The sequence below is a fragment of the Polypterus senegalus genome, chromosome 12 (assembly GCF_016835505.1).
Source record: "Polypterus senegalus isolate Bchr_013 chromosome 12, ASM1683550v1, whole genome shotgun sequence".
In the NCBI taxonomy this organism is placed as follows: domain Eukaryota; kingdom Metazoa; phylum Chordata; class Cladistia; order Polypteriformes; family Polypteridae; genus Polypterus; species Polypterus senegalus.
In genome coordinates, this window is record NC_053165.1 from 31191692 (window position 1) to 31216860 (window position 25169).

At 40.6% G+C, this 25169-nt stretch overlaps 1 protein-coding gene across 1 annotated transcript in view; it reads left to right on the forward strand.

Annotated features, from left to right (window-relative positions):
- The first annotated feature begins 7932 nt into the window (after nucleotides 1–7932).
- Nucleotides 7933–25169, forward strand: part of LOC120540307 (mitogen-activated protein kinase kinase kinase kinase 5-like) — a 123277-nt gene continuing 106040 nt past the window's right edge. Inside the window, exon 1 of the mRNA XM_039770951.1 lies at nucleotides 7933–8109. Coding sequence (XP_039626885.1) covers nucleotides 8011–8109 — 99 coding nt within the window. The 5' untranslated portion in view covers nucleotides 7933–8010. The remainder of the gene's footprint in view (nucleotides 8110–25169) is intronic.

The window sequence follows — 25169 nt, forward strand, 5'->3', positions numbered from 1 at the left end:
AGCAAGCATATGTAATTTAATGGAATTCTTTAATAAAAGTGTCAGTATTTCTCTAGGAACTTCAGGCAGTGCACACTGACTCAGATTAGAAGCAGTTTACTTAATGGGGACAGCTTCTCCAGAACAACTGAATTTAGTGTTGCCACCTTGACATATAGAAATAACCTAGACCGTGTAACAGAAAAAACATGGAATAATATCAACATGTTTAATAAGGTATACACAGACGTTTCTAATTACATTCAAAAGCAGGGCATATGTGTGACATACAGTAAATCCAAGCATCAAAAAACTGAATCACATACCTAATAAGTAGCAAATTCAAGCCTAGGAGCCGAACATTTAACAGAACGTCCTTACTCAAGTCAACAACTTTCCCGTTTGTACTTTTCCAGTTTCCATTAATATCGTTTATGTCACCATTCGTTTTTAACATTCATGATGGTACAGGAGGTTTTGGTGATTTCCAAATGTAGCACAAAAAACCTTGATATTTGATGGCCTGTTTTGCTATCGGTCTGTTAGCTACAGTGTAGTAACTCAGACTGTTTACCTGCTTTGTCTTCTCATTCAAATAAAAAAAGACTCGTTTAGCATAAGCCAAAGAGAATGGCAATATCAGCAGCTGACACGTGAACCTAGATATAAGTCCACAATTTTGCTTCTTATTGCCATCCAAAACTCAATTAAGACCATTTAAAAAAAAATACAGTGGTTCCAAACCAGCTAAGTGGCTGACAGTTTCTTGAGCGAAGTAGAGTGAACATTAGAACAATCTAGACGAAAACAGGCCATTCAGCCCAACAAAGCTCGCCAGTCCTATCCACTTATTTCCTTCAAGAAAACATCAAGTCGAGTTTTGAAAGTCCCTAACGTCTTACTGTCTACCACACTACTTGGTAGCTTATTCCAAGTGTCTATCGTTCTTTGTATAAAGAAAAAGTTCCTAATGTTTGTGCGAAATTTACCCTTAACAAGTTTCCAACTGTGCTCCCGTGTTCTTGATGAACTCATTTTAAAATACAAGTCTCGATCAGTTGTACTAATTCCCTTCAGAATTTTAAACACTTCAATCATGTCTCCTCTTAATCTTCTTTTGCTTAAACTGTAAAGGCTCAGCTCTTTTAATCTTTCCTCATAATTCAACCCCTGTAGACCTGGAATCAGCCTTCTCTGGACCTTTTCTAGTGCTGCTATGTCCTTTTTGTAGCCTGGAGACCAAAACTGCACACAGTACTCAAGATGAGGCCTCACCAGTGTGTTATAAAGGTTGAGCATAACCTCCTTGGACGTGTACTCCACACATAGATAGATAGATAGATAGATAGATAGATAGATAGATAGATAGATAGATAGATAGATAGATAGATAGATAGATACTTTATTAATCCCAAGGGGAAATTAAAACATCGTGCTATATAACCTAACATTCTGTTAGCCTTCTTAATGGCTTCTGAACACTGTTGGGAAGTTGATAGCTTTGAGTCCACTATGACTCCTAAATCCTTCTCATAAGGTGTACTCTCGATTTTCCAACTCCCATTGTGTATTCAAACCTAATATTTTTACTTCCTATGTGTAATACTTTAAATTTACTGATATTAAATTTCATCTGCCACAAATCTGCCCAAGCCTGTATGCTATCCAAGTCCTTCTGTAATGATATAACGGATTCCAAATTATCTGCTAATCCACCTATCTTGGTATCATCTGCAAACTTAACCAGCTTGTTACTTATATTCCTATCTAAATCATTTATATATATTAAAAATAGCAATGGCCCTAGCACTGAACCCTGTGGAACACCACTCTTAACATCGGCCAGTTCTGATGAGGTTCCTCACACCATCACCCTCTGCTTCCTGTGTCTGAGCCAATTCTGCACCCATCTAAAAACATCACCCTGAACTCCCACTTCTTTTAACTTGATGCCCAACCTCTCATGTGGCACCTCATCAAATGCTTTCTGAAAGTCCAGATAAATAATATCATAAGCTCCTCTTTGATCGTATGCTTTTGTTGCAACCTCATAGAATTCCAACATGTTAGTAAAACACGACCTCCCTCTTCTGAACCCATGCTGACTGTTCAGAATAACTCCTGTCCTTGCCATGTGTTGCTCAATCAGTGTCCATCACTGTTCTTCTAGTTCAACTAAAGACTCATCTGGTAACAATGACAGAAAGTGCAGAGCGAGAGGGACTATAGATGGCCTACCTGTTTCTGGGGTTATGTTTATTATACATTTTGGATCAAGAAATCTGAATTTGGAAAGAATGTTGTCTTGTTAATGCGTATGAGACAATAAATTGGTCTTCACAAGAAACTGTAGTTCAAAAATGATGTTAAATTAAATGAGAGATTGTGATAAAAAGTAGAATATAAATATAACATAGAAATATACAGTAGATATAAACAGAAAAACATTCATCTATGTGGAAAATGTGTGACAACATTGGTTGGGTTGGTCAGAAGAGCTACAAGAAATTACAACAAAAGCTGAGCTAAAGTCTATGGAACTGGTCCAGTCAGTGATCGATTAATCCAGAGTTCAATAAACATCAGCAGTACATACAAGAGCATAGACTCAAATTTAAATACCGCTTCTTGCATATCTCTATAAAGTGTGGGGGCATTTAGTAATAATTTTAAATGTGTGTTATTTATGTATAGTACTCTGTACAATATTCTAAGACCTACAGTGCATCCGGAAAGTATTCACAGTGCATCACTTTTTCCACATTTTGTTATGTTACAGCCTTATTCCAAAATGGATTAAGTTCATTTTTTTTCCTCAGAATTCTACACACAACACCCAATAATGACAACATGAAAAAAGTTTACTTGAGGTTTTTGCAAATTTATTAAAAATAAAAAAACATGTACATAAGTATTCACAGCCTTTATCACATTCCCTTTATCCTGACTAGTCTCCCAGTTCCTACCGCTGAAAAACATCCCCACAGCATGATGCTGCCACCACCATGCTTCACTGTAGGGATGGTATTGGCCTGGTGATGAGCAGTGCCTGGTTTCCTCCAAACATGAAGCCTGGGCTGCCATGTGCCTTTTACTAAAGAGTGGCTTCCGTCTGGCCACTCTACCATACAGGCCTGATTGGTGGATTGCTGCAGAGATGGTTGTCCTTCTGGAAGGTTCTTCTCTCTCCACAGAAGACCTCTGGAGCTCTGACAGAGTGACCATCGGGTTCTTGGTCACCTCCCTGACTAAGGCCCTTCTCCCCTGATCGCTCAGTTTAGATGGCCGGCCAGCTCTAGGAAGAATCCTGGAGGTTTCGAACTTCTTCCACTTGCGGATGATGGAGGCCACTGTGCTCATTGGGACCTTCAAAGCAGCAGAAATTTTTCTGTAACCTTCCCCAGATTTGTGCCTCGAGACAATTCATTTGACTTTATGCTTGGTTTGTGCTCTGACATGATCTGTCAACTGTGGGACCTTATATAGACAGGACTGTGCCTTTCCAAATCATGTCCAATCAACTGAATTTACCACAGGTGGACTCCAATTAAGCTGCAGAAACATCTTAAGGATGATCAGGGGAAACAGGATGCACCTGCGTTCAATTTTGAGCTTCATGGCAAAGGCTGTGAATGCTTATGTACATGTGCTTTCTTTCTTTTTTCACACAGCTATACCTGTAAGGGAATGAAAAAAGAAAGTGACACAGACAGAATGAGATATAACAGTCACTTGTGCTGACAAGTTTGTGCATTCACATTCAGTCCATGACTTTTAAAATCTTACTAGTGTCTTTTGGTTTTGAACACTCCTCCTTCATCTTCTACAGCTGGTCACACTTCCTTCCTGAGAATTAAACCATCCTCCAGTCCTCTAAGTTCAAACAGCCTGTGGTATTTTGTCACTTTCTAATTCATTAAGTATAAGAGTTCCTCACGGGAAATCACACTAGAAGAAACAAGGCCATTGTTTTGCCTTCTCGTCATTATCATCAACACACTTAATGTCCTGTATCCAAATAATATAATCCCCTTTTCTAAAACTTGCCATATGGCAAATAGATGATAAGAACATAGATTTAGTCACATTTAGGTTTCAAAGACCGTACAAGCCATAGTGTAACAGATAGATAGATAGATAGATAGATAGATAGATAGATAGATACTTTAGCATTGTACTTTACCTGCTGATACTTTTAATAGCAAACAAAATATTTGTGGAAAATATGTTTCTATATCTTTTGTGCTAGTCCAAGGGAATGACATGTCATAGCAAAATAAATGTTGGGACTCCAAACTGGCCCACCCCCTTTACTTCTAAATAATATTTAAAATAAACACACACAAGATTGTCTTCTTAGAATCCTGTGAAATGTGATTATTTTTGGGTAATAGAGGACCTCCATCTTGTCAGCTGCTCAGTCATAAAGTGATGCCTCCTCCTGGGCAGTCATGCTTTTATGACCCAGGGACTGGAAGGGGGAGAAACAATTGCCCTCACTGAATGGTTTCTTGGTACTGTTGGGGGAAGAGGAAGAGAACATAGTTAGCGTCAGTGCTCTCCTGTCAACCCGAGGTGGAACTACATACCTGGGGAGTATTTGGAGGGTGACCCTCTGACGTACATGCATAATATTTTGTACTTGTGCCTTGGATTGTGTTATCTAAAAGTAGGAGCTTAATACTTGCTTACACTTCACTAAACCTGGTGCAAGACCTTTTTTTTCTGAAACAATGCTAATCCACTTTTCTTTCAAGCACAATTTTTTTCCATGAATTCTTCTCAGGCATGTTGACATCAGGGCTCTCAATCATTAAGAAGTCTCATTTGCAGTATTTGAGCTATTAACTCAATAAAAATCCTGTAACATTCCCATAATACATCAAGTGGAGCTACTGCCATCTAGTTACATAAAGAGGAGAACCACTTCCTCGCCAGCTCTATCAGTCTAAAGCAAGGCTGTCACACTCTAGTGTTCACAAGTTTTATAAATTGGAGTCTGTCTTCCTAATGGTTTCCAAATGACTTTGGGCTACAGTCTTCTATAAAGTAAGGAGGAACTAGTGCCCTCTGGTGGTTCCAAGGTAAAAAGATAGAACTGATATCACGTTGCTGCACCCACTACATGAGTGGGACACGAGTACAGCGAGTGACACCTCACACCAACACTGAAACAGTGTGAGGTTTTTTATGATGGCTGGAGTGCCAATCCTGCCACCAAGCCCCATGTTTTCCCTGCAAGTTGGAGGACCTGTTTGCAGTGCTGCATGTAGATTAACATCATACCCATGACAAAACCATTGTAGGTTAATGGTCCAAGATAAAGTCACTGCTAAAACATTCTGTTGCTTAGCTATTTTCTGCACATCTGAAGGTTTATCTAATTGTATCAGCCATTGATTTTTTTTTCAATTTTGTGGTTATGATGATACACTGACATTATGTAATGACAATAACAGCAATGCTAAATCTCTTTTACTTGACCTACATTTCTATGATCAGAACATTAGAAAAAGATTTGAGAAGAACAGACCATTCAGCGCAGCAAAGCTCGCCAATCCTATTCACCTGATTTCTTCAGAATAACATCAAGTCAATAAATAACGTTATTTTAATATTGCAGTGTGTTTCAAGTAACTTAGATTAGTCTTTTTTATTCTACTTCACTCCATCCATCCATCCATCCATTTTCCAACCCACTGAATCCGAATACAGGGTCACGGGGGTCTGCTGGAGCCAATCCCAGCCAACACAGGGCACAAGGCAGGAACCAATCCTGGGCAGGGTGCCAACCCACCCAGTCTACTTCACTCATACCAGACCAATTTGGTAATAATAAAAATTATTATAATATTCCCCCTTGTTATATACAGTATAGTTAAATTTCTGCCCATAGTTGTGCTCACATAGAAAAACTAAAGCTACTACATACTTCCCCCAGTTGTTTCAAGAGGGGCTTTTTCTCCCAAACTATCCACCCATTATCATACTTGCTGTCACACACATGCACATAGGGGGCAGTGTAAGGGCTCTAGCCATGGTAATTCCCTGCTGTTCCACGGGTTGACGCTGTGTACTAACACTCTTTCTCTTCTTCCTCTGCAGACAGGAAGATCGACAGCTTTAACACCAATGATGCCACCTGGACCCGCCTTTTCCATCTGGAAGTACTCAAAATTGAAGGTACTACCATCTTTGATCAGTCTCTATTAAAACTCTTCTGAAAAGATGTTTTTTTTGAAATGCTGTTAATACAACATATTTTTTTTCTTAAGTTTAATTATATGGATATTTTGCCTTTGGATGCCCCTACACTTTAAGTGTCTCTATCTGTCTTTCTTACACAGCTTAACTCAGTTCTAGGATGCAGGGCACTTAAGTCTATTCCAGCAGCATCAGGCACAAGGCAGAAACCAGCCTCATTCACACTGTTTTATGCAGGGTCAATTTAAGGTTGCCCACTAACCTAACGTGTGTGTGTGTTTGGTGAGGAGCCACAGAAAACAACAATGGAGAAACTCAGTGCTAGGGCAATGTTATTTTTTTCCAATTTTGGGTGACAATTATGTTATTTGCTTTGCCATTTTGGGTTTTGGTGGTTATGGTGTGGGCGGCACAGTGGCGCAGTGGGTAGCGCTGCTGCCTCGCAGTTAGGAGACCCGGGTTTGCTTTCCGGATCCTCCCTGCGTGGAGTTTGCATGTTCTCCCTGTGCCTGTGTGCGTTTCCTCCGGGTACTCTGGATTCCTCCCACAGTCCAAAGACATGCAGGTTAGGTGGATTGGCGATCCTAAAATTGTCCCTAGTGTGTGCTTGGTGTGTGGGTGTGTGTGTGCCCCCTGCAGTGGGCTGGCACCCTGCCCGGGGTTTGTTTCCTGCCTTATGCCCTGTGTTGGCTGTGATTGGCTCCAGCAAACCCCCGTGCCCCTGTAGTTAGGATATAGCAGGTTGGATAATGGATGGATGGATGGTCATGGTGCCACACATTGCCAGGACACGTGCTATGTTCATGTAAGTGCATGTGACATTATCTTTTTTAACAACAAACTGCATGTTTAGTATTGTCTGAACGTTGATTGGAAAAAGGAAGGATTTTTTGTTTCTTTATCAGTTTCTTTTCAGGGCAGTTTTGGCTTTGACTTTATTTCTTATTCAAGCTTGTCTTATCCTGTTGTTTAAGCTACTGATTTCTTAGACTTCTATGTACTGTCCTCGGCTAATCATGACAATCCTTGCTGTTTAGTTTTAACAAATATGGGTTCAATTTTGAAAGACCATTTAATGTATATAAAGTAATGTTTATAACGCTGAACTACTTTATCTTACAAGCATTGTTCTTAAAGAATTTCAGCTATCCAAATCAGGGGTTGCTTTTTTCTAGTGGTCTGTTGCTCTTTAATATGATGTGATGTGTCCATTCCCTCTCCCCCTACTTCCTGCTTAAAGGGTGCTCTATGTTTTGCCATACCCTCAGATTATGTGCAATGAGATAACTGTAATAGTGGAGTCCTTTACTTTTAATTGCTTCTCAAAGACTATTTTGGAGCATAACTATTTAACAAACTAATCATGCCTAATCCTAAAAACCCCAGGTAGCTCTCATCTTATAGATCACCTGCTGAGAATGTAAGTATATAATTACACTTAGGGAAGTACGGTATATAATGTAAGTGCAGTTCAAACTCCAAAAGTCATATGAAAGAATTAAAACAGTCTGTTCTACTAGGGACTGGAACTTTAAAAACAGACCCCAGAACCTGGGCAGCAACTAGCCTGCCTTCCAGAATGCAAAGTACTGTCTGGCTGAGCTGCTGGAAAGTACAGAGTGCATGCGAGCACAACTCAAAGTGGGACACACATGTATGTGCACACAGACACACACACACACATACGCATGAACACTCTCGCTCCATCAACAGGAAATCAAGCAAAGAGATGCAAATGAGTCAGAGGCAGAGAGAGGGAGAGGACTGAGTTGCCACGGCTCAGCGAGCCACTTCACTTTGGGGTGAAAGGGCCATGCCAGAGAAGTGATGGACCAAGTGGCGCTGGACATCTGTACTCGGGATCCCCAGGAGGACTTTGAAATCTTGTTGCGTGTTGGAGGAGGGACCTATGGAGAAGTTTATAAGGTCAGAAAATTTTTTTTTGTCGGTTACCATGATCTGCACCTGGCTGTACTGTTATGGGTAGTTTTATGAATCTCTTTGGCTAGTCTAAGTAAAAGTTATAAGAAAATGATTCAAAGTCTACCTAAAGCAGTGGGCTTTGGGAGGGGGCTTACTTTTGACCACTTGTGCTCCACATGTTCAAAACTGAAATTTTAAGCAAGGGCTTTATAGTTGGCTTCTGTGTAATATACAGCAGGGAGATGGGGGGCAGGTCTCACACACTTGAATGTGTACAGCATGTGTCCCCGTGGCTGCACTGAAATGCAAATCAGGGGCACAACCAAACAAACTGTGCTGAGTTTCCTGTCCCTGGGGGGTTTTCAATGCTTCTTTTTTTCATTACATTATCTGCCTGATTTTCATAAACATTAAAGGTGTTGGCAGCCAAGTGGGACAGATGGCTGAGAAGTAAGGGAGGCCAAGCATATATGGGAAATTACTGGGTAGTAGTGTTGGGCTGGAAGGGCTGTGCATGTAAATTTAGAGAGGCATGACTGACTTATTAGCAGGGTGCATGTTTGTCTTCCCTAAATGGTCTTTATTGTTAACATTATACTGGGGGAATGAAACTGGCACATATCACAACGATTTAAAGTCAAGGTCTCATTAAAAGCAATACGTTTCCCATTTTACTGTCTATAGGCCAATGGAATATTACCTCGGTGTGGTGGCTGTGGTAAGCACTGTCGAGCTGTCCATACTGTACTTTTTTGGGTCAGAAGTCCTCTGGGTCATGTTACCTTTCACGAGTTATTAATCTAATGCAGAAAGAGAAGAATTTTATTGACAGAGAATGTAGGAATTTGGCTTCTTGCTAGATATCACCATATTTTGGCTGGGTTCTGTCTCTTGGATGTTTTGCTATGATCAAAGCAGAGTGCTTCCTTGGTGGAGATCACACCAGTCTGGCTAGTTCTGGCACTAGGAAAAAGTATTTTTGGGGCACTGAGAGAGGGTTCCTTACGTAAACTAATGGTGGGCCATGGTTTACCTATTAGATATCATGCCTATTTGCTTCAGTGCTCTACTGTTTGCTCTTTTATTGGATTAAGCAGATTGGAGAATGTTACGTTGGGTAGCCGGCAAAGGGTAATTCTGGGTGTGTATGGTTGGTGCCTTCAGAACAGGTCACATTACTGGTAGAGCTACGTCTCACCATTTTCTTCAGTAGCTTCTTCTGCAATGGGTGGGGAGATTCATTTAGTCAAGTGACCTAAGGTCATCTGAGACCCCAGAACCGCAGTAGAGTTCACGCCTAGTAAAATTTTCCAGTTTTAACATGTTGCCCTTCATGTTCCCTCGTGCTGATGCTCTTTCTCCAGCACTCTACACATTCACTGTCTCTCTGGGGGCATTTCTCTGTTTTAGAAAAGATGTCTAAATACGATGTGTCCACCCCCACCACCCCCGATCTGAAAATAAGCCAGATATATTGAAAACCCACACATGCTCTCGCACTCATTGCAGCCTTCCTGTCAAATGTCATCAAGTGATTCTTGCAATTTTGCAGCCCGCACCCAGCAGTGTGGCCCCACTGCAGCCTCCACATGAGTACTGCCTGTGGCTGCCGGCAGCTTACACTGTCATTCATAGCTACATTAGGCTCCATCTTTTATTGATTACTGATTGAGATGTTACTGATGGTAACACGCCCGTGAGAAACCTGCTTTAGCAGCTAAAATGGTGTTATTTTTGACAGAGGTGGCATTACAGATCATTTTCTATTATGCTTAATCCATTTCAGGGTTGTGGGGGACCAAAGCCTACTATCCTTACAGCAGTGGGTGCTAAGCAGAAAGTAACCCTGGATCAATGCTAGTCCATCACAGGGTCCGCTTATGCACATGAGGACACAGGGCAATTTACAATCAACAGTTATTCTAAAATACACTTCTTTGAGGAAGTGGGTGGAAAAATCCAGATGGACATGGGTAGAACATGCAAATTCAACACAGAAAGCAACAAGGTGGAAGATTTGTTGAACTGAAGTGAGCATAAAGAAGGCTATTCTAAAATAAAATGCTCACCAACACCTTTAAGACTTTGAGTTCATGAAGCTGCAGCAAAACCCACTGCACCGCTGTGCTGCCCAAACTAATTATATGTTTGTGAACTTCATATTGACATCAAGAATGGATGTCACTAGCAAATATGTCAGTATTGCTAACAGCGTAAATGGGAAGGGATTAGGCATTGATAGTTTGTTGCTGATTATTCATTAACATTTATGTGGATGTGAAGTCTTTTGACAGTAAAATGTTTTACTTTGATTAAGGTAGTGGTGCTGTTGGTGGTTTCACCTTCATTAGTGATTGAGATTAGAATGTAGTAATTAAGAATTTACTCGTCTTTGTTGAGATTCTATTAATAACAGATCAAGATGGTTATAGTTATCTGGACTTTGATGCCTGTGACATTTGATTTTGATATATTTTATTAATCCCAGAGGGGAAATTATCTTTTCACATGACCTTTGGAGGTCAGAGCGCAGGGTCAAGCATTGTACGGCACCCCTGGAGCAAACCTTGTTGAGAGTCAGGTTTGATGTTTAAGTGAATTCTGGGTGCTTAATTGAGATTTGGCATTTAAGACAGAATGTAGGTGGGTGAAGCTCATTACTTCAAACTGTCTATCTGCTATCTTTAAGAATTTCAGTATTACAGAGGCCCTCCTGGTGGAAGCTAACTCAGGATGGTGTGGCATTCTATCACAGGTCACACTCAGTCATCCATGAGCCTAAAACACATGTTTCAGACATACGGGAAGAAAGCCAGAGGACTAATATTTTTTTCACTTGTTGGTCATCTGACTGCCTGCCTGACTTTGACCTTTCAATATGATGACTCCATTCTGAGCCAACCAATCCAGAGCTTCAGGGTGTTAATCCACCAGCTAAGTGTAACTGATGGTAAAGCTCAACTGAGGGTGTTCGTGATCACTGTGGGAAAAAGGTTCACACAATTACAGGTGGTCAATGAAATGACTTCCTCAGGTCTCATAATTTCTCTTGATGACCGCTAGATGCATCACTGGCATACCACACTGCTATTTACATGGGAGGGTATGCTGTGGAGAGGGTGAGCAGCTTTAGATAGATAGATAGATAGATAGATAGATAGATAGATAGATAGATAGATAGATAGATAGATAGATAGATAGATAGATAGATAGATAGATAGATAGATAGATAGATAGATAGATAGATAGATAGATAGATAGATAGATAGATACTTTATTAATCCCAACGGGAAATTCACATAATCCAGCAGCAGTATACTGATACAAAGAAACAATATTAAATTAAATAGTAATAAAAATGAAAAGAATTAAAATAAAATTAATGTTCGCATTTACTCCCCCGGGTGGAATTGAAGAGTCGAATAGTGTGGGGGAGGAACGATCTCCTCAGTCTGTCAGTGGAACAGGACAGTGACAAAAGTCTGTCACTGAAGCTACTCCTCTGCCTGGAGATGATCCTGTTAAGTGGATGCAGTGGATTCTTCATGATTGACAGGAGTTTGCTTAATGCCCGTCACTATGCCACAGATGTTAAACTGTCCAACTTTAATCCTACAATGGAGCCTGCCTTCTTAACAAGTTTGTCCAGGCGTGAGGCGTCTTTCATCTTTATGCTGCCACCCCAGCACACCACCGCGCAGAAGAGGGCACTCGCCACAACCGTCTGGTAGAACATCTGCAGCATCTTACTGCAGGTGTTGAAGGATGCCAACCTTCTCAGAAAGTATAGTCTGCTCTGAGCTTTCTTACATAGAGCATCAGTATTGGCAGTCCAGTCCAATTTGTCATCCAGCTGCACTCCCAGATATTTATAGGTCTGCACCCTCTGCACACAGTCACCTCTGATGATCACAGGGTCCATGAGGGGTCTGGGCCTCCTAAAATCCACCACCAGCTCCTTGGTCTTGCTGGTGTTAAGGTGTAAGTGGTTTTAGTCGCACCATTTAACAAAGTCCTCGATTAGTTTCCTATACTTCTCCTCCTGCCCACTCCTGATGCAGCCCACAATAGCAGTATCATCAGCGAACTTTTGCACGTGGCAGGACTCCGAGTCATATTGGAAGTCTGATGTATATAGATTGAACAAGACCGGAGAAAGTACAGTCCCCTGCGGTGCCCCTGTATTGCTGCACACAATGTCAGACCTGCAGTTCCCAAGACGCACATATTGAGGTCTGTCTGTAAGATAGTCCACAATCCATGCCACAAGGTGTGAATCTACTCCCATCTCAGTCAGCTTATCCCTAAGGAGCAGAGGTTGGATGGTGTTGAAGGCGCTAGAGAAGCTTTATATTTCATGGAGTGGCTGTCACTGATAAATTGAAGTGTGCATAAAGAAGGCTATTGTAGAGAAAGCTCACCCACACCTCTGTTTCCTCAGACTTCTGAGGAAAGTGCAGATTTCTCCATTTCTTCACATTAATGTCGACAGGTGCACAATAGAGCCAGGTCAAGATGGTAAAGCGCTGCAGGGGGTTAGTGGCACTCACCTGCCTTCTGTTCAGAACATACACAACAATCATAGCTTTAGATAATCAAACAGGATAATTAAAGACATCTGCCATTCTGCAATGTCGCTTTTCTCACTCCTTTATTTTAGCAAATAGTACAGAACCATTGGTAATTGCACCAGTAGATTCAGAGACAGTTTCTGTCCACAGGTTGTAACAGCCAATGATAACAACAGATACTGTATTATTATTATTATTAGGCACATATAATACATATATACAGTGTACAAACATTTGCATATATATAATGTATATATACCTATATTATCTACTATAATATATAATAAAACAGTAAAGTCTTTTTGTCCAGTTCTAAGCAGTCTGATTGGTCAGTTTGGCTTTGGTGACGCTATTGAAAGAGGAAGTGCGATTGTGAAGTGCACGAAGGAGGAGTAGAGGCGTAGGAGGCACATTGAGAGCGTCGCCTTCAAAAGAGGAAAGTATAAAACTGGACAGGAGGCGAGAAAGGCGCCTTGAGAAGAATATAAGAACAAGTTTGAGAGATGGAGCACTGGTGAAGAGACGTTCACACACACATACTGTCGGGTACCATGGCTAGTGTATATATAAAACAGCAAAATGCCCGGTGTCTGTGCCCAAGCGTAATGTTTTCTGTCATCCACAAGAGTGCTAGAATGAGATACCAAATGTTTTTAATTCTTCTATTACCTATCTTTGACAGGTACAGTTGCTAGTATATATTAAACAACAAAATGTCAAGTGTCGGTGCCCGGGCATATACAAAGACAGCAATACAGGGGCGCCGCAGGGGACTGTACTTTCTCCGGTCCTGTTCAGTCTATATACATCAGACTTCCAATATGACTCGGAGTCCTGCCACGTGCAAAAGTTCGGTGAAGGCACTGCTATTGTGGGCTGCATCAGGTGTGGGCAGGAGGAGGAGTACAGAAAGTTAATCAAAGACTTTGTTAAATGGTGCGACTAAAACCACTTACACCTTAACACCAACAAGACCAAGGAGCTGGTGGTGGATTTTAGGAGGCCCAGGCCCCTCATGGACCCTGTGATCATCAGAGGTGACTGTGCAGAGGGTGCAGACCTTTAAATATTTGGGAGTGCAGCAGGATGACAAATTGGACTGGACTGCCAATACTGATGCTCTATGTAAGAAAGGTCAGAGCAGACTATACTTTCTGAGAAGGTTGGCATCCTTCAACATCTGCAGTAAGATGCTGCAGATGTTCTACCAGACGGTTGTGGCGAGTGCCCTCTTCTACGCGGTGGTGTGCTGGGGAGGCAGCATAAAGATGAAAGACGCCTCACGCCTGGACAAAGTTGTTAAGAAGGCAGGCTCCATTGTAGGATTAAAGTTGGACAGTTTAACATCTGTGGCAGAGCGACGGGCATTAAGCAAACTCCTGTCAATCATGAAGAATCCACTGCATCCACTTAACAGTGTCATCTCCAGACAGAGGAGTAGCTTCAGTGACAGACTTTTGTCACTGTCCTGTTCCACTGACAGACTAAATAGATCGTTCCTCCCCCACACTATGCGACTCTTCAATTCCACCCGGGGGAGTAAATGCTAACATTAATTTTATTTTAATTTTTTTCATTTTTATTACTATTTAATTTAATATTGTTTCTTTGTATCAGTATACTGTTGCTGGATTATGTGAATTTCCCCTTGGGATTAATAAAGTATCTATCTATCTATCTATCTATCTATCTATCTATCTATCTATCTATCTATCTATCTATCTATCTATCTATCTATCTATCTATCTATCTATCTATCTATCTATCTAACTAAGAACTGCAAAGGGCTAGAATGTAAGATGAACAATGACAACAATGCACTGTGATTGAAACAAGTCTGAGAAGCAGGCCTTACAGAAGTGGTCTCAAACTCCGGTCCTGGGGGGCCACAGTGGCTGCAGGTTTTCATTCTAACCCTTTTCTTTTTCCTTAATTAGCTGTCAAACAATAATGAGATATAAAATGAGCCAAAACATGACCAGCAAACTGTGTCCATCACACAATATCTGAAAATAAAGAAAGGTGAAGGTCTCAGGAATGCTGATCTGCTCAGGTCCACAAAACATTTTATCATCGCTCTTAAAAAAAGAGAAAATCAATAATTTTGGAAATGTATGCTATTGCACAATGAGAACAGCAACAAAACATGGAATCATAGAATGTGTTTAATTAACAACAAGAATCAGAGTCTAATTAAGCAACTGGTTGGGGTAAAATTGGCTGGAGTTTGAGACCCTGACTTAGTTGGTCTTCTGTTGGCTTACTCCACGTTTCATTTCTGTTTGGGTGCCATTTAAGGAAAGAAATGAAGCAATTCAGAGGAACGATGAAGAAATTCAGGGCAATACAACTTAAAAACAAGCCAATTAAAGTGAAAGAAAAGGGAATTCATTTACAGCAAAAACTGGTCACCAATTGAGAAAAGGATTAGAATGAAAACTTGCAGCCACTGCGGCCCTCCAGGACTGGAGTTGGGGACCACTGATTTGCAGGATTGAGAGAGGGAGCGTTGGTGAAAAGAGGTTCAGACACACATTAAAACAGAGGAAAGGAGCTCAAGGTTCATGTATAACAGGAGATCAAAAAATGTAAAAATATTTTTTCTTACTTGTGTTTGGCTGGTAGTTTAAAATTGTATATATACATTACACTCTCTGTATATACTTTTTGTGCGTGTGTATTGTATTATTGTTACTGTTATATGGTTGTAAAGGTAAAAGGAAGCAGAGGAATCCCAAAGAAAGGTTTGGAGTGCCAACTGGACTACTGGGTTAACCTTTGTGGCTTGTCGAAAGATTCCACTCTCTTGAGCGAGTCCATGTCAGCAAGCTCCGTTATGTTGGACTGCTCTTCCGAGACTGAGACGCCATCTTCCAGGCGCTCTTAGTTTAATATGGTACCAATTGAAAGAGGTGGGGCTAAGTTGCTCTCAGTGGGCATCATCTTTGAGCTTCAGAGGAAAAAATAGACAGTAATGTTAGCAGTGCCTGGAAAGTGACCCTCAGACGCAGTGTGTGGCTGTGGAAACATGGAAGTAAGAATTTCATTGTAGTCTGCACACATGAAAGTAAACTCACTAAGCCGTCCTTTTTAACAATGTAAAATAAAAGCATGAGATCAGAAAAAAGGGCAAGGGTTTCAGAAACAAAACCACACTTAATGTGAATCCAAGAAAAAAGATTTTCCAGCAATCTTATGAGAATGAGCCTTCAATGTGGTTTTGAGACAAGTCCCAGTTCTCTCTAAGCTGTTTTTAAAAGGTGCTGATGTGACATGGGTGAACCGGTAGATGGAGTCAGTTTTGGGCATCTTCTTATTTGACATCCTTAGTACTATGGATTAAATACACAAATATTTGAATCTTCAGTCATGTGAAATAACATGCTCTTGACCACAAGTTAAATAAAGCATCAGAGACAGATTTCTGTTTACAAGTGAAAGAGATGGCATTGACAGTTTCCTTTTGGTTAACAGATGATATTGACACCTTTCTATTGATAGCTAATAACAGTGTTGTTTCCTATTGGTAGCTCACAGAGATGACAAAACATTCTCAAACCTCTTTGATCCAATTTAGGGTTATGAGGGCCTGTCCTGGCGGGATTGCACATAAGATAGAAATGGAATCCCTAGGTGATGTGTCAGTCCATTGTAGGGACCACTCACACATACACCCACACAGGGCCAGGTTATAATCACCAGTTAACTCAACAAACATGCCTTTAGGATGTAGGAGACAAAATGGAGTACTAGGAGAAAACACATGCAGCCATAGTGATAATTCTTTGCATTTATATAGCGCTTTTCCCACCACTCAAAGCGCTCAGCAATTGCAGGTTAAGGGCCTTGCTCAAGGACCCAACAGAGCAGAGTCCCTTTTGGCATTTATGGGATTTGAACTGGCAACCTTCCGATTGCCAGTGCAGTGGGCACATGCAGATTACACATACACAGTGTCCAGGTGCAGGTTACTTAATGCATGAAGCAGTAGTGCTAACTACTGTGTCCATCATAGGTGCTGCCATGGGGTGCTTCAGGGATCCACGATCCCCACCTTGTGAGTCTTTCATTTGACCCGAAGTACTTCCACAGGGCTATGCCCTAGCACTGGCAGTACTCCAGGGTCCGAGATAAAAGAAGCCATTCGACCTCATTCAGCCGAGTCCGAATCAGGTAAAAGAGGATGAAGCTTGTCTGGAGGAGGGGAAGAAGAAGGACAGGAGAGAGGAAGAGAATTGTACTATACATAGAAACCTTTTGTAAGGTATGTGTACAAATAAACCTTGTAGTCATTATGGTTGTGTCTGGGGTTTGGGGTGTTGCAATGTCTCTTAGTGGTTCACCTATCATACAGGACAAAACTGCAAATTATTTTGGGCTTATACATGCTAAATGCAATGTTTCTTGATTTATATTTAAAATTTTTTACAATATAACCTAACATTTTATTTACCTTTTTGATTGCTTCTGTACATGCTTAGGCAACAGGAATGGCGTATCAAAATAAACCTCTCAATCCTTTTCTAAAGTTGTTTTCTGTATGTAGCCTCGTCTTTCATTTATCATTAATGCACCTTTTGTCTAGACATGTCCCTTTGCACTTGGCTACATTAAACTGCATTTTCCATGTGCTTGCCACTTTTGAAGATTATCCAGGTCTTTTTTTAATTGTTTTCTTCTACTTCAGTACTTGTTCCAAGCATTTAGAATGTATCTATGGGAATTTGTCCCCATTTAGCCAAAGAGAGTAATTGTGAGAACATCTAGCTTGTAATCTGCACTTTTGTTTATCCCAAAGTTGTTCCGTTGTGTTGAGATTAGGGCTCTGCACAGTCCACTCAAGTTCGTCAGTGTCTTTATAGACCTGGCTTTGTGCACTGTGTCTCACTCATGCTGGAACAAGAAAAGGCTTTCCTCAATCTGTTGCCACAAAGTTGTCAGAAATGTTTTTGCAGTATCCTTCACTCAAATGAAATAGCCTAGCCCATACCCTTGCAATCAGTGCCAGCCCATTATCCCTCTTTCACCAAACTTTATAGAAGGCACTAAGCAGTCCAGAAGGTATCGTTCTTCTGTCATCCACCAAACCCAGATTCATCCATTAGACTACCAGATAGTGAACTGTGATTCATCCAGTGACTGCCTGCTTTACACTACTACAGCCAACATTGGCATTGCACAGTGTTCTTACAGTATGTGCAGCTGCTCAGCCATGGACAGTTCTTGTGCTGATGTTGCTCCCAGAAGCATTTTGAGTGATGCAGTAGAGGAAAGGTGATTTATATGTGCTTCAGCACTTGCTGGCCATGCTACGTGAGTTCTGAGCTGAGCTGTGGGTGCTGCTAGAGGCTTTCACTTCACAATAATAGGACTTACAGTTGACCAGTGCTGATCTACCAGACTAGAAATTTCATATACAGACTTGTGGCAAAGGTGGTTTTCTTTGACAGTGGCCTGTTTAAAGTCACTGAGCTCTTCAGTAAAACTTGTGTTTGTATGTGGAGAGTATTTGCTGATTTTATAGACTAGTGGGTATAGCAGAAACACCTGAAGTCTATAATTTGAAGGGGTGTCAACATAATGTAAATTAAAAAGAATAGAAATTTAATCATAGACTCTAAAGGGTCTCCACTGAAGACCTCATCCCATGTAGAGTGTTCTTTTAATATCTGCACTCTCTGTCACCAATTGATGAACTAACTGCAGACTTTGAGTTATGCAAGCTTTTCCCTAGGCCAATGGCTTCTAAATTCCAAAGAAATCTTCAGTACAGAACCATGCCAAAGGCCAAAGGCTTTTTGAAGGCCTAATTAAATTTTATTACTTATTTCTCTTTAGTATACCCTTCTAGTTGCCTGTGTAAAAACTTTGATTGGCTTGGGTGGATATACCTCTCATGAACTCATGTTAGATGTTACATCATTTTCATTCAAGTCTTTTTCTAAGTTATTTCTGATTAAAGTTTCCCTAGTTTTACATGGACTATAATTACTTGGAACCTTGTTCTCTCTCCTCATTTGGATTGATTTTGAAATTTCAAAACTGGCAAACTCCTCCATGTGCAGATAAGCAGCATCACTTCCTCAGTCCTCTGCTTTGGTACCCCATATGGCACTGTACTGAACCATCCACTCTAGTCTTTCTTCACCTGTGACTTTGTTGTTAAATCTGCTGATGACACCACCAGCATTTCCTGATCACCAACAACGATGCAATGGCTTAAGGCCATGTCTCATTAGATGGCTTTTCCAGCATATTTACAGCCTTAACCTTCATTTACATTCACCACTTAAAAACTAATGTGTGGTGTAATAGATAACACGCATGGGCTGGTGTCCCTGCCAGGATTGGCCCTCTTTCCTTAACCGGCTAGAAGGCCAATACAATGGAGAGATCATGGGAGGCTCTGTATCAAGGCTATATGCTCCACCAAGCTGCATGGCAGCATCTTTTGACTTCAGTATGCAGGGAATAGTGAGAACTGTAGTCTAGTGAGGCAGCCCTATTGGGGTCCGTGGGTGCTGCAAGAGGGTTATGCAGCAAGTTGTAGTCCCTACTTTATGGGACTTCCTTATGACCCTGAAGTGCTTCCATCGGGCAATGCCCTGGCACCAGAAGTACTCCTGAGTCTTCAATAAAAGGAACCGCAATGCCTTATCCAAGGGAATCAGACGGGAGAGGAAACAGGTAAGCTCTCACCTGGGAGAAGTAGCAGAGAAGAGAAAGAAGAAGATGAAAATGAAGGGAGAAATATATTGCTGTGCTGCGTGTATTTTTTTAAATAAAAATTTGTGTTTTGAACCCAGGACTGTATCGGTGCACTCGTGTCTGGGATTTAGGACTCTGTGGCGCTCCCTGTTGATCACAGTGGTGAGCGTAACTGGCTCAAGAATGGCTGCCGTCACATCATCCAGGAGGATGATATACATTGGTGGTGATTGAAGTGGTTCCCCACTATGTAAAGTTCTTTGAGTAGTTTAGAAAAAGCGCTATATAAATGTAATTATTATCACTAATTAATTAATTTATCAACTAAATAACAAATTAATTAATTAATTATGAGTTACCTGTAAGGCTTCTTCGATGATCTTTTTTTAGCATTTTACTTAATTAATACTGGAAAACATTGTTTGTTGTTTGCCTTTGTGTCAATATCAATTCCTTTTTTCAGTTTCTGTTAACTTCTCATATACTCTTCTTTGATTTGCAGTATTTTCCTAGTATTTTGTGGCTCTTTTGTAAATGTTCAAGTTAAGTGATATTTTGTCTTACAATTTTAATAATACCTTTATTAATCTGTTTAGGATAGTCTTTAGTCTTTTTAATGTAAATGTTTTTGCAATCTGATGGTCAATTACATTTAGTATTTTCAAGTGTTAAATATATCACTGACAATGTTCTATTGATGAGTAACAAAACTGTCACGATTGGTATCCTGGTAAAAAGTACTAAAAATATTATTGGCTGTTTTCTGCTGATGCTAGGAATACAGTGCCCAGCATATACAGTAATGCCCTGCATTAGAACAAACACACATTTTTCCTTGATTTCTGCTGCACAGTTTAAAATTACAAATCAAACAATTCACACCTGATTAAAGTGCCCACTGCAGACTTTCATTTAATGGGATTTGCACAAGTTTCAGTCTCACTATAAAGAAATGACAACACATTTTCTACATGGTCCCCCATTTCAGGGCACCATAATGTTCTGAAGAAGTGTTTGTAATGACTCAGATGGGTTTCATTGCTTCATAACATACCTCTGCTTGCCCTTTGGAGTCTGTAGTTGCCATTGTTCAACATGAGGACAAGTGCTATGCCAATGAAAGTTCAAGAAGCCATTATGAGGCTGAAAAAGAAGAATAAAACCATTCAATACATCAGGAAAACCTTAGGATTACCTAAATCATCTGTCTGGAATATCATTAAGAAGAAAGAATGGACTGGTGACCTCAGTAATCGTAAAAGGACTAGTAGGCCAAGGAAGACCTCCACTGCTGATGATAGAAGAATCCTCACTACGGTAAAGAAAAAGCCACAAATGCCTGTCTGACAGATCAAAAACAGTCTTCAGGGGGCAGATATGTTTGTCAGAAATTACTATCTGCAGAGGACTTCAGAAATACAAAGGCCACGCTGCAAGATACAAACCATTAGTTAGCTATAAAAACAAGATGGCCAGATTACAGTTTGTAGAAAAGTACTTAATAGAGCCTGCAGAATTCAGAAAAAAAAGTCTTGTGTACAGACAAGACAAAGATGAACCTGCATCAGAGTGATGGCAAGAACAAAGTGTGGAATGAAAAGGAGCTGCCCAAGATCCAAATCAGACCACCTCATCTATTAAACATGGTGGTGGTGGAGTTATAGTTTGGTCATGTATGACTGCTTCAGGTACTGGCACACTTCTCTTTACTGATGATGAAACTGCTGATGAAACTGCTGATGGCAGTTGCATGATGAAGTCTGAGGTATATAGAAACATCTTTTCTACTCAAGATCCAGTAAATGCCTCCAAACTCAGTGGATGGCGCTTCATCCTACAACAAGACAATAATCTCAAACATACTGCCTGGGCAGCTCAGGAGTTTTTCAAGGCTAAAAATATGGAAAATTCTTGATTGGCCAAGCCAGTCACCCAATTTATATCCAACTGAGCAGGCCTTCCATATGTTGAAGAGAAAACTTAAGGGGACAAGCCCCTGAAACAAGCAGGAGCTGACAATGGCTGCATTAGAGGCTTGGCAGAGCATCACCAGAGAAGATCCTCAGCACCTGATAATGTCTACGAATCACATTCTTCAAGTTGTCATTGCATACAAGGGATAAGCAACAAAGGACTAAATATGATTGCTTTAATAGACCTGCCATTGCTGTGTCCTAAACATTATGGTGCAGTGAAATGGGGGGATTATGTAGAGAAAGTGCTGTCATGTCTTTATGGTGGAACCGAAATGTATTCAAATCCCTTTAAATGAAAGTCTACAATGTGTACTTTAATCAGGTCTGAATTGTTTGATTTGTGATTTTAAACAGTGGAGAAATTGTCTGTGGACAAATGTTAACGTCTGTTGAATGATAAAGAAGTTACTGATTATAAGTCTTTAAAATGACTTTCTGCTGATGAATATTAAAGATGTCATTGCCAACTATGTTTCCACTGATGGCAGGTAATGCTGTTACTAGTTTGTTTTATTGATGACCGATAAAGAAGCTACTGTTGAAAATGTGCAAGAGCCACAGGTGTAAAAGAGGAAGTGAGAGTGTTTTGTGAAAACATCTGCTAAAAAAAAACAGGAACCTAGCAGGCAATGCCAGTTAGTTGTTGCTCGTCTTTGTCACAAATGGTGCAGGCAGAGTACAGACATAGGTAGAGGTACTCTTATGCACAGACACACACACACACACACACACACACACACACGAGCATGCATTCACATATAAGCTCAAAAGTGTGTGTGGATATTGTTGGTGTTCCTCAGGACCACATTGTCACTTCATTCAGGACACCCTCTGGTTCTGGTTTCTAGCTGATGGACTGGGGTAGGTGAAATAAGACTTTCCTCGGGGAAAGCAGCAGAGCAGATGAACAGGGTCTTGATAGCACTTCTACATGATGGGTGTTAGCAGAGAGAGTATGTGTGAAGTTGATTTAGTAACACCACACCTTCATATCTAAGCCTGCAGTTCTGTGGCTGATTGGCAATTGTTAAAATGTGTGCATCACATTACCCCAAAGCAGAATCCTGACTTTTAATAAGTCCTACTTCAGATTGGGAAATGTTTGAGATGAGCAATACCTAAATAGTGCTCTTTTAAACTGTCTAATAAATTGGTAAGGTTTTGGGGAGTTTACAGGACCCTTAAGAAGGTCTCCATTTGAAGGACATGGAGCTGTGTAGTACCAAGACTTAACTATGCAGACTCTTAAAATTGTCTGCCTAGCTTTGTAAAAACTCTTCAGAAAAGTGCAAAATAGCTCAATAAGATTTGCAGTTACCAGCAAGCTTCTAAGTTAGAAGTGTTGCCTCATTAGAAGCACAAACCCACCCTCAGAATCACAAGTGCTACCACTTCATTGGACATGTGAAAAATAAGTGAACCCAGAACTGTGACTAGAAACTTTGTACATGGTAGAAGGGCAGTGCTCATATAAAGTGTGAGATACCAAGCCTCCAAAAGAACAATCTCTTGGGTTTGCTCATTTATTAGTGACTTCTATTCTATTGCTATAAACACCACTTTTCTGTATGGCTTTCTGTAACTAACACCATCCCAAGGCACTTACAGTATTACAACTGTTTCCATCATTTCTTACGGTTGACACCCAAGCAGGTGAAGTGATTTTTTTAGGGTCATGTATTGGGTTGGAGCCAAGAACTTGTGGATTATAATCTAGTTCCATATTCTCCATGCTACATTGCCTATGGCCATCCCACACTCTTTAACACTTAAAATGTTCACTAACTGGCAGGAAATGAATGAGGAAACCATTCTGAGGGATGTATTGCTGCAATCAATGTTACGGTTTTCACATATTACAGACAGGTTTCAAGAAACTGTTAATATAGCTGGCAGGTATATGCCTGGACCACATCAAAGCATGCGGAAAGTGCAGCAAACATCACATATTCACGGTAAAACATAAAGCCAACAGCTTTATACTATGTTTATTTTGAAAAAAATTACTGTTTTACAAAATCATCACAGAATTTATGCAGGATTATTAATCTGGTTATTTGCACCCAAATGACACCCTATTGAAGTTGCATCTTAAAGATTATCTTCTGCTGGTTGTTACAAATTATCCAGATCTCAAAATCTCAAAAACAGTGGTAGCCTTGAGAAATGAATCCCATCAGTCCTACATACTGGTCTGAACAAGAAGTGTAGACCTGTCATAAATTAACATTACTCATTATGTGTTATGTGCTAGGTGATTGTTTTATTTTATGAAGAATCCAATTTGTGGGGTTGTAAGCTATTTTTTATTTATTTGGACAAAGTTTAATTTCTATTTTGTTATTACTGTCTTTTATGTGAACACAACCACTACTTCGATGACATATGTGGAAGGACTATTATAAATACAACAGCTTTGCAACATAGCTTCATCTCTTGGTGAAAGAATTCTATCAAAATCCTTCCAGAGTAGTTAGTTTATTTATCAAGTAGGCCTAGTGCTAGGTTTCATTTCAGTTTTTGACTTTGCTCTGTTCCTGTGTTCCCTTTCGATTTGCACTTGTGTTTTGTGTGCTGGTGTGGACACCAGAGTGTGCTGTAAGCAATATACAAGCACAACTCTTTATCGTCTTCTCTTTTTAACTGGTCACTGCCTCCTCCACTCCTCCTCGCAAGCTTCATCCAGCTTCCTCCCAGAACTGAGGCAGGCAGCTCCTTTTATCTACCACCCATACGTACTTCCCATGTTCCGCACACGTGGTCCAAAAGCACTTCCAGGTGAGGTGGAAGCCCCATGAAGTTTGGCTCGTCAGACCCTGCAGCACCCTTTGGCAGTACCCACGAAACCCAACAGGGCTGAGTCAAAGAACTCTATGTCCCATGATGCCCTGTGGAAATCTGAGGCACCACTTGAGGTCGTCCTGGCCGGTTAAGGATGCCGGCTGTCCCTCACACTAGTCTATTCAGTTTTGACTTTTGCCTGTCTCACATTACAAGCCTGCCTGACAGACATCTCTTAGTCTCCTTGCATCTCAAAATAATTTCTGGAGATATTGTCTCAACAAATCCTTGTCTACCTAAATCAACCTGCTCCTTGTCTCTAGAAACAGGCTTTTGTCCTGCACATGCCCAACAAAAATGTTTTAATTAAAAAAAACTCTGAACTGTGAGAGAGGAGCAGTAAAAACCTCTGGCCCAAAAAAACAAAACAATGATTCTTTATATAAGGAGGTTTTTTTTTTTTACAAAAATTCAAAAACAAAACAAGAACTAAACAAAAAGAAAAAAAAAAGACCTGAATCTCCTTAGGAAGTGCAGACTGTCCTGGCCTTTCTTGTGCAGCACCACTGTGTTGTTAGACCAGTCCAGTTTTGTTTTTTATGTGAACCCCCCAGATACTCTGCACCACTTCTATTGTCCTCCCTGACAATTGTGGCCATTCTCAGAGGCTACTTGGCATGCCAGAAGTCCACCACCAGCTCTTTTGTCTTGCTGATGTTGAATTGTAGGTTGTTATTTTCTATACCAGAAGATGAAGTCCTCCTTAACTTTCCTGAACTCTGACTCGTCTCAATTATTAATGCAGCTTATGATGGAGGAATCATCTGACAATTTCTGAAGATGGCAAGTACTTGTATTGTGTAGATGTTAAACAGGAAGGAAACAGGACAGTTCTCTGAGGTGCTCCAGTATTACACACCACCATTTCTGACACACAGTCCCTCACCCTCATAAATTACTGTCTGTTGGTTAGGTATTCAATGATTCAGGAAATGATGGAGGCAAAATGTCATCCCTTCGACCTGTG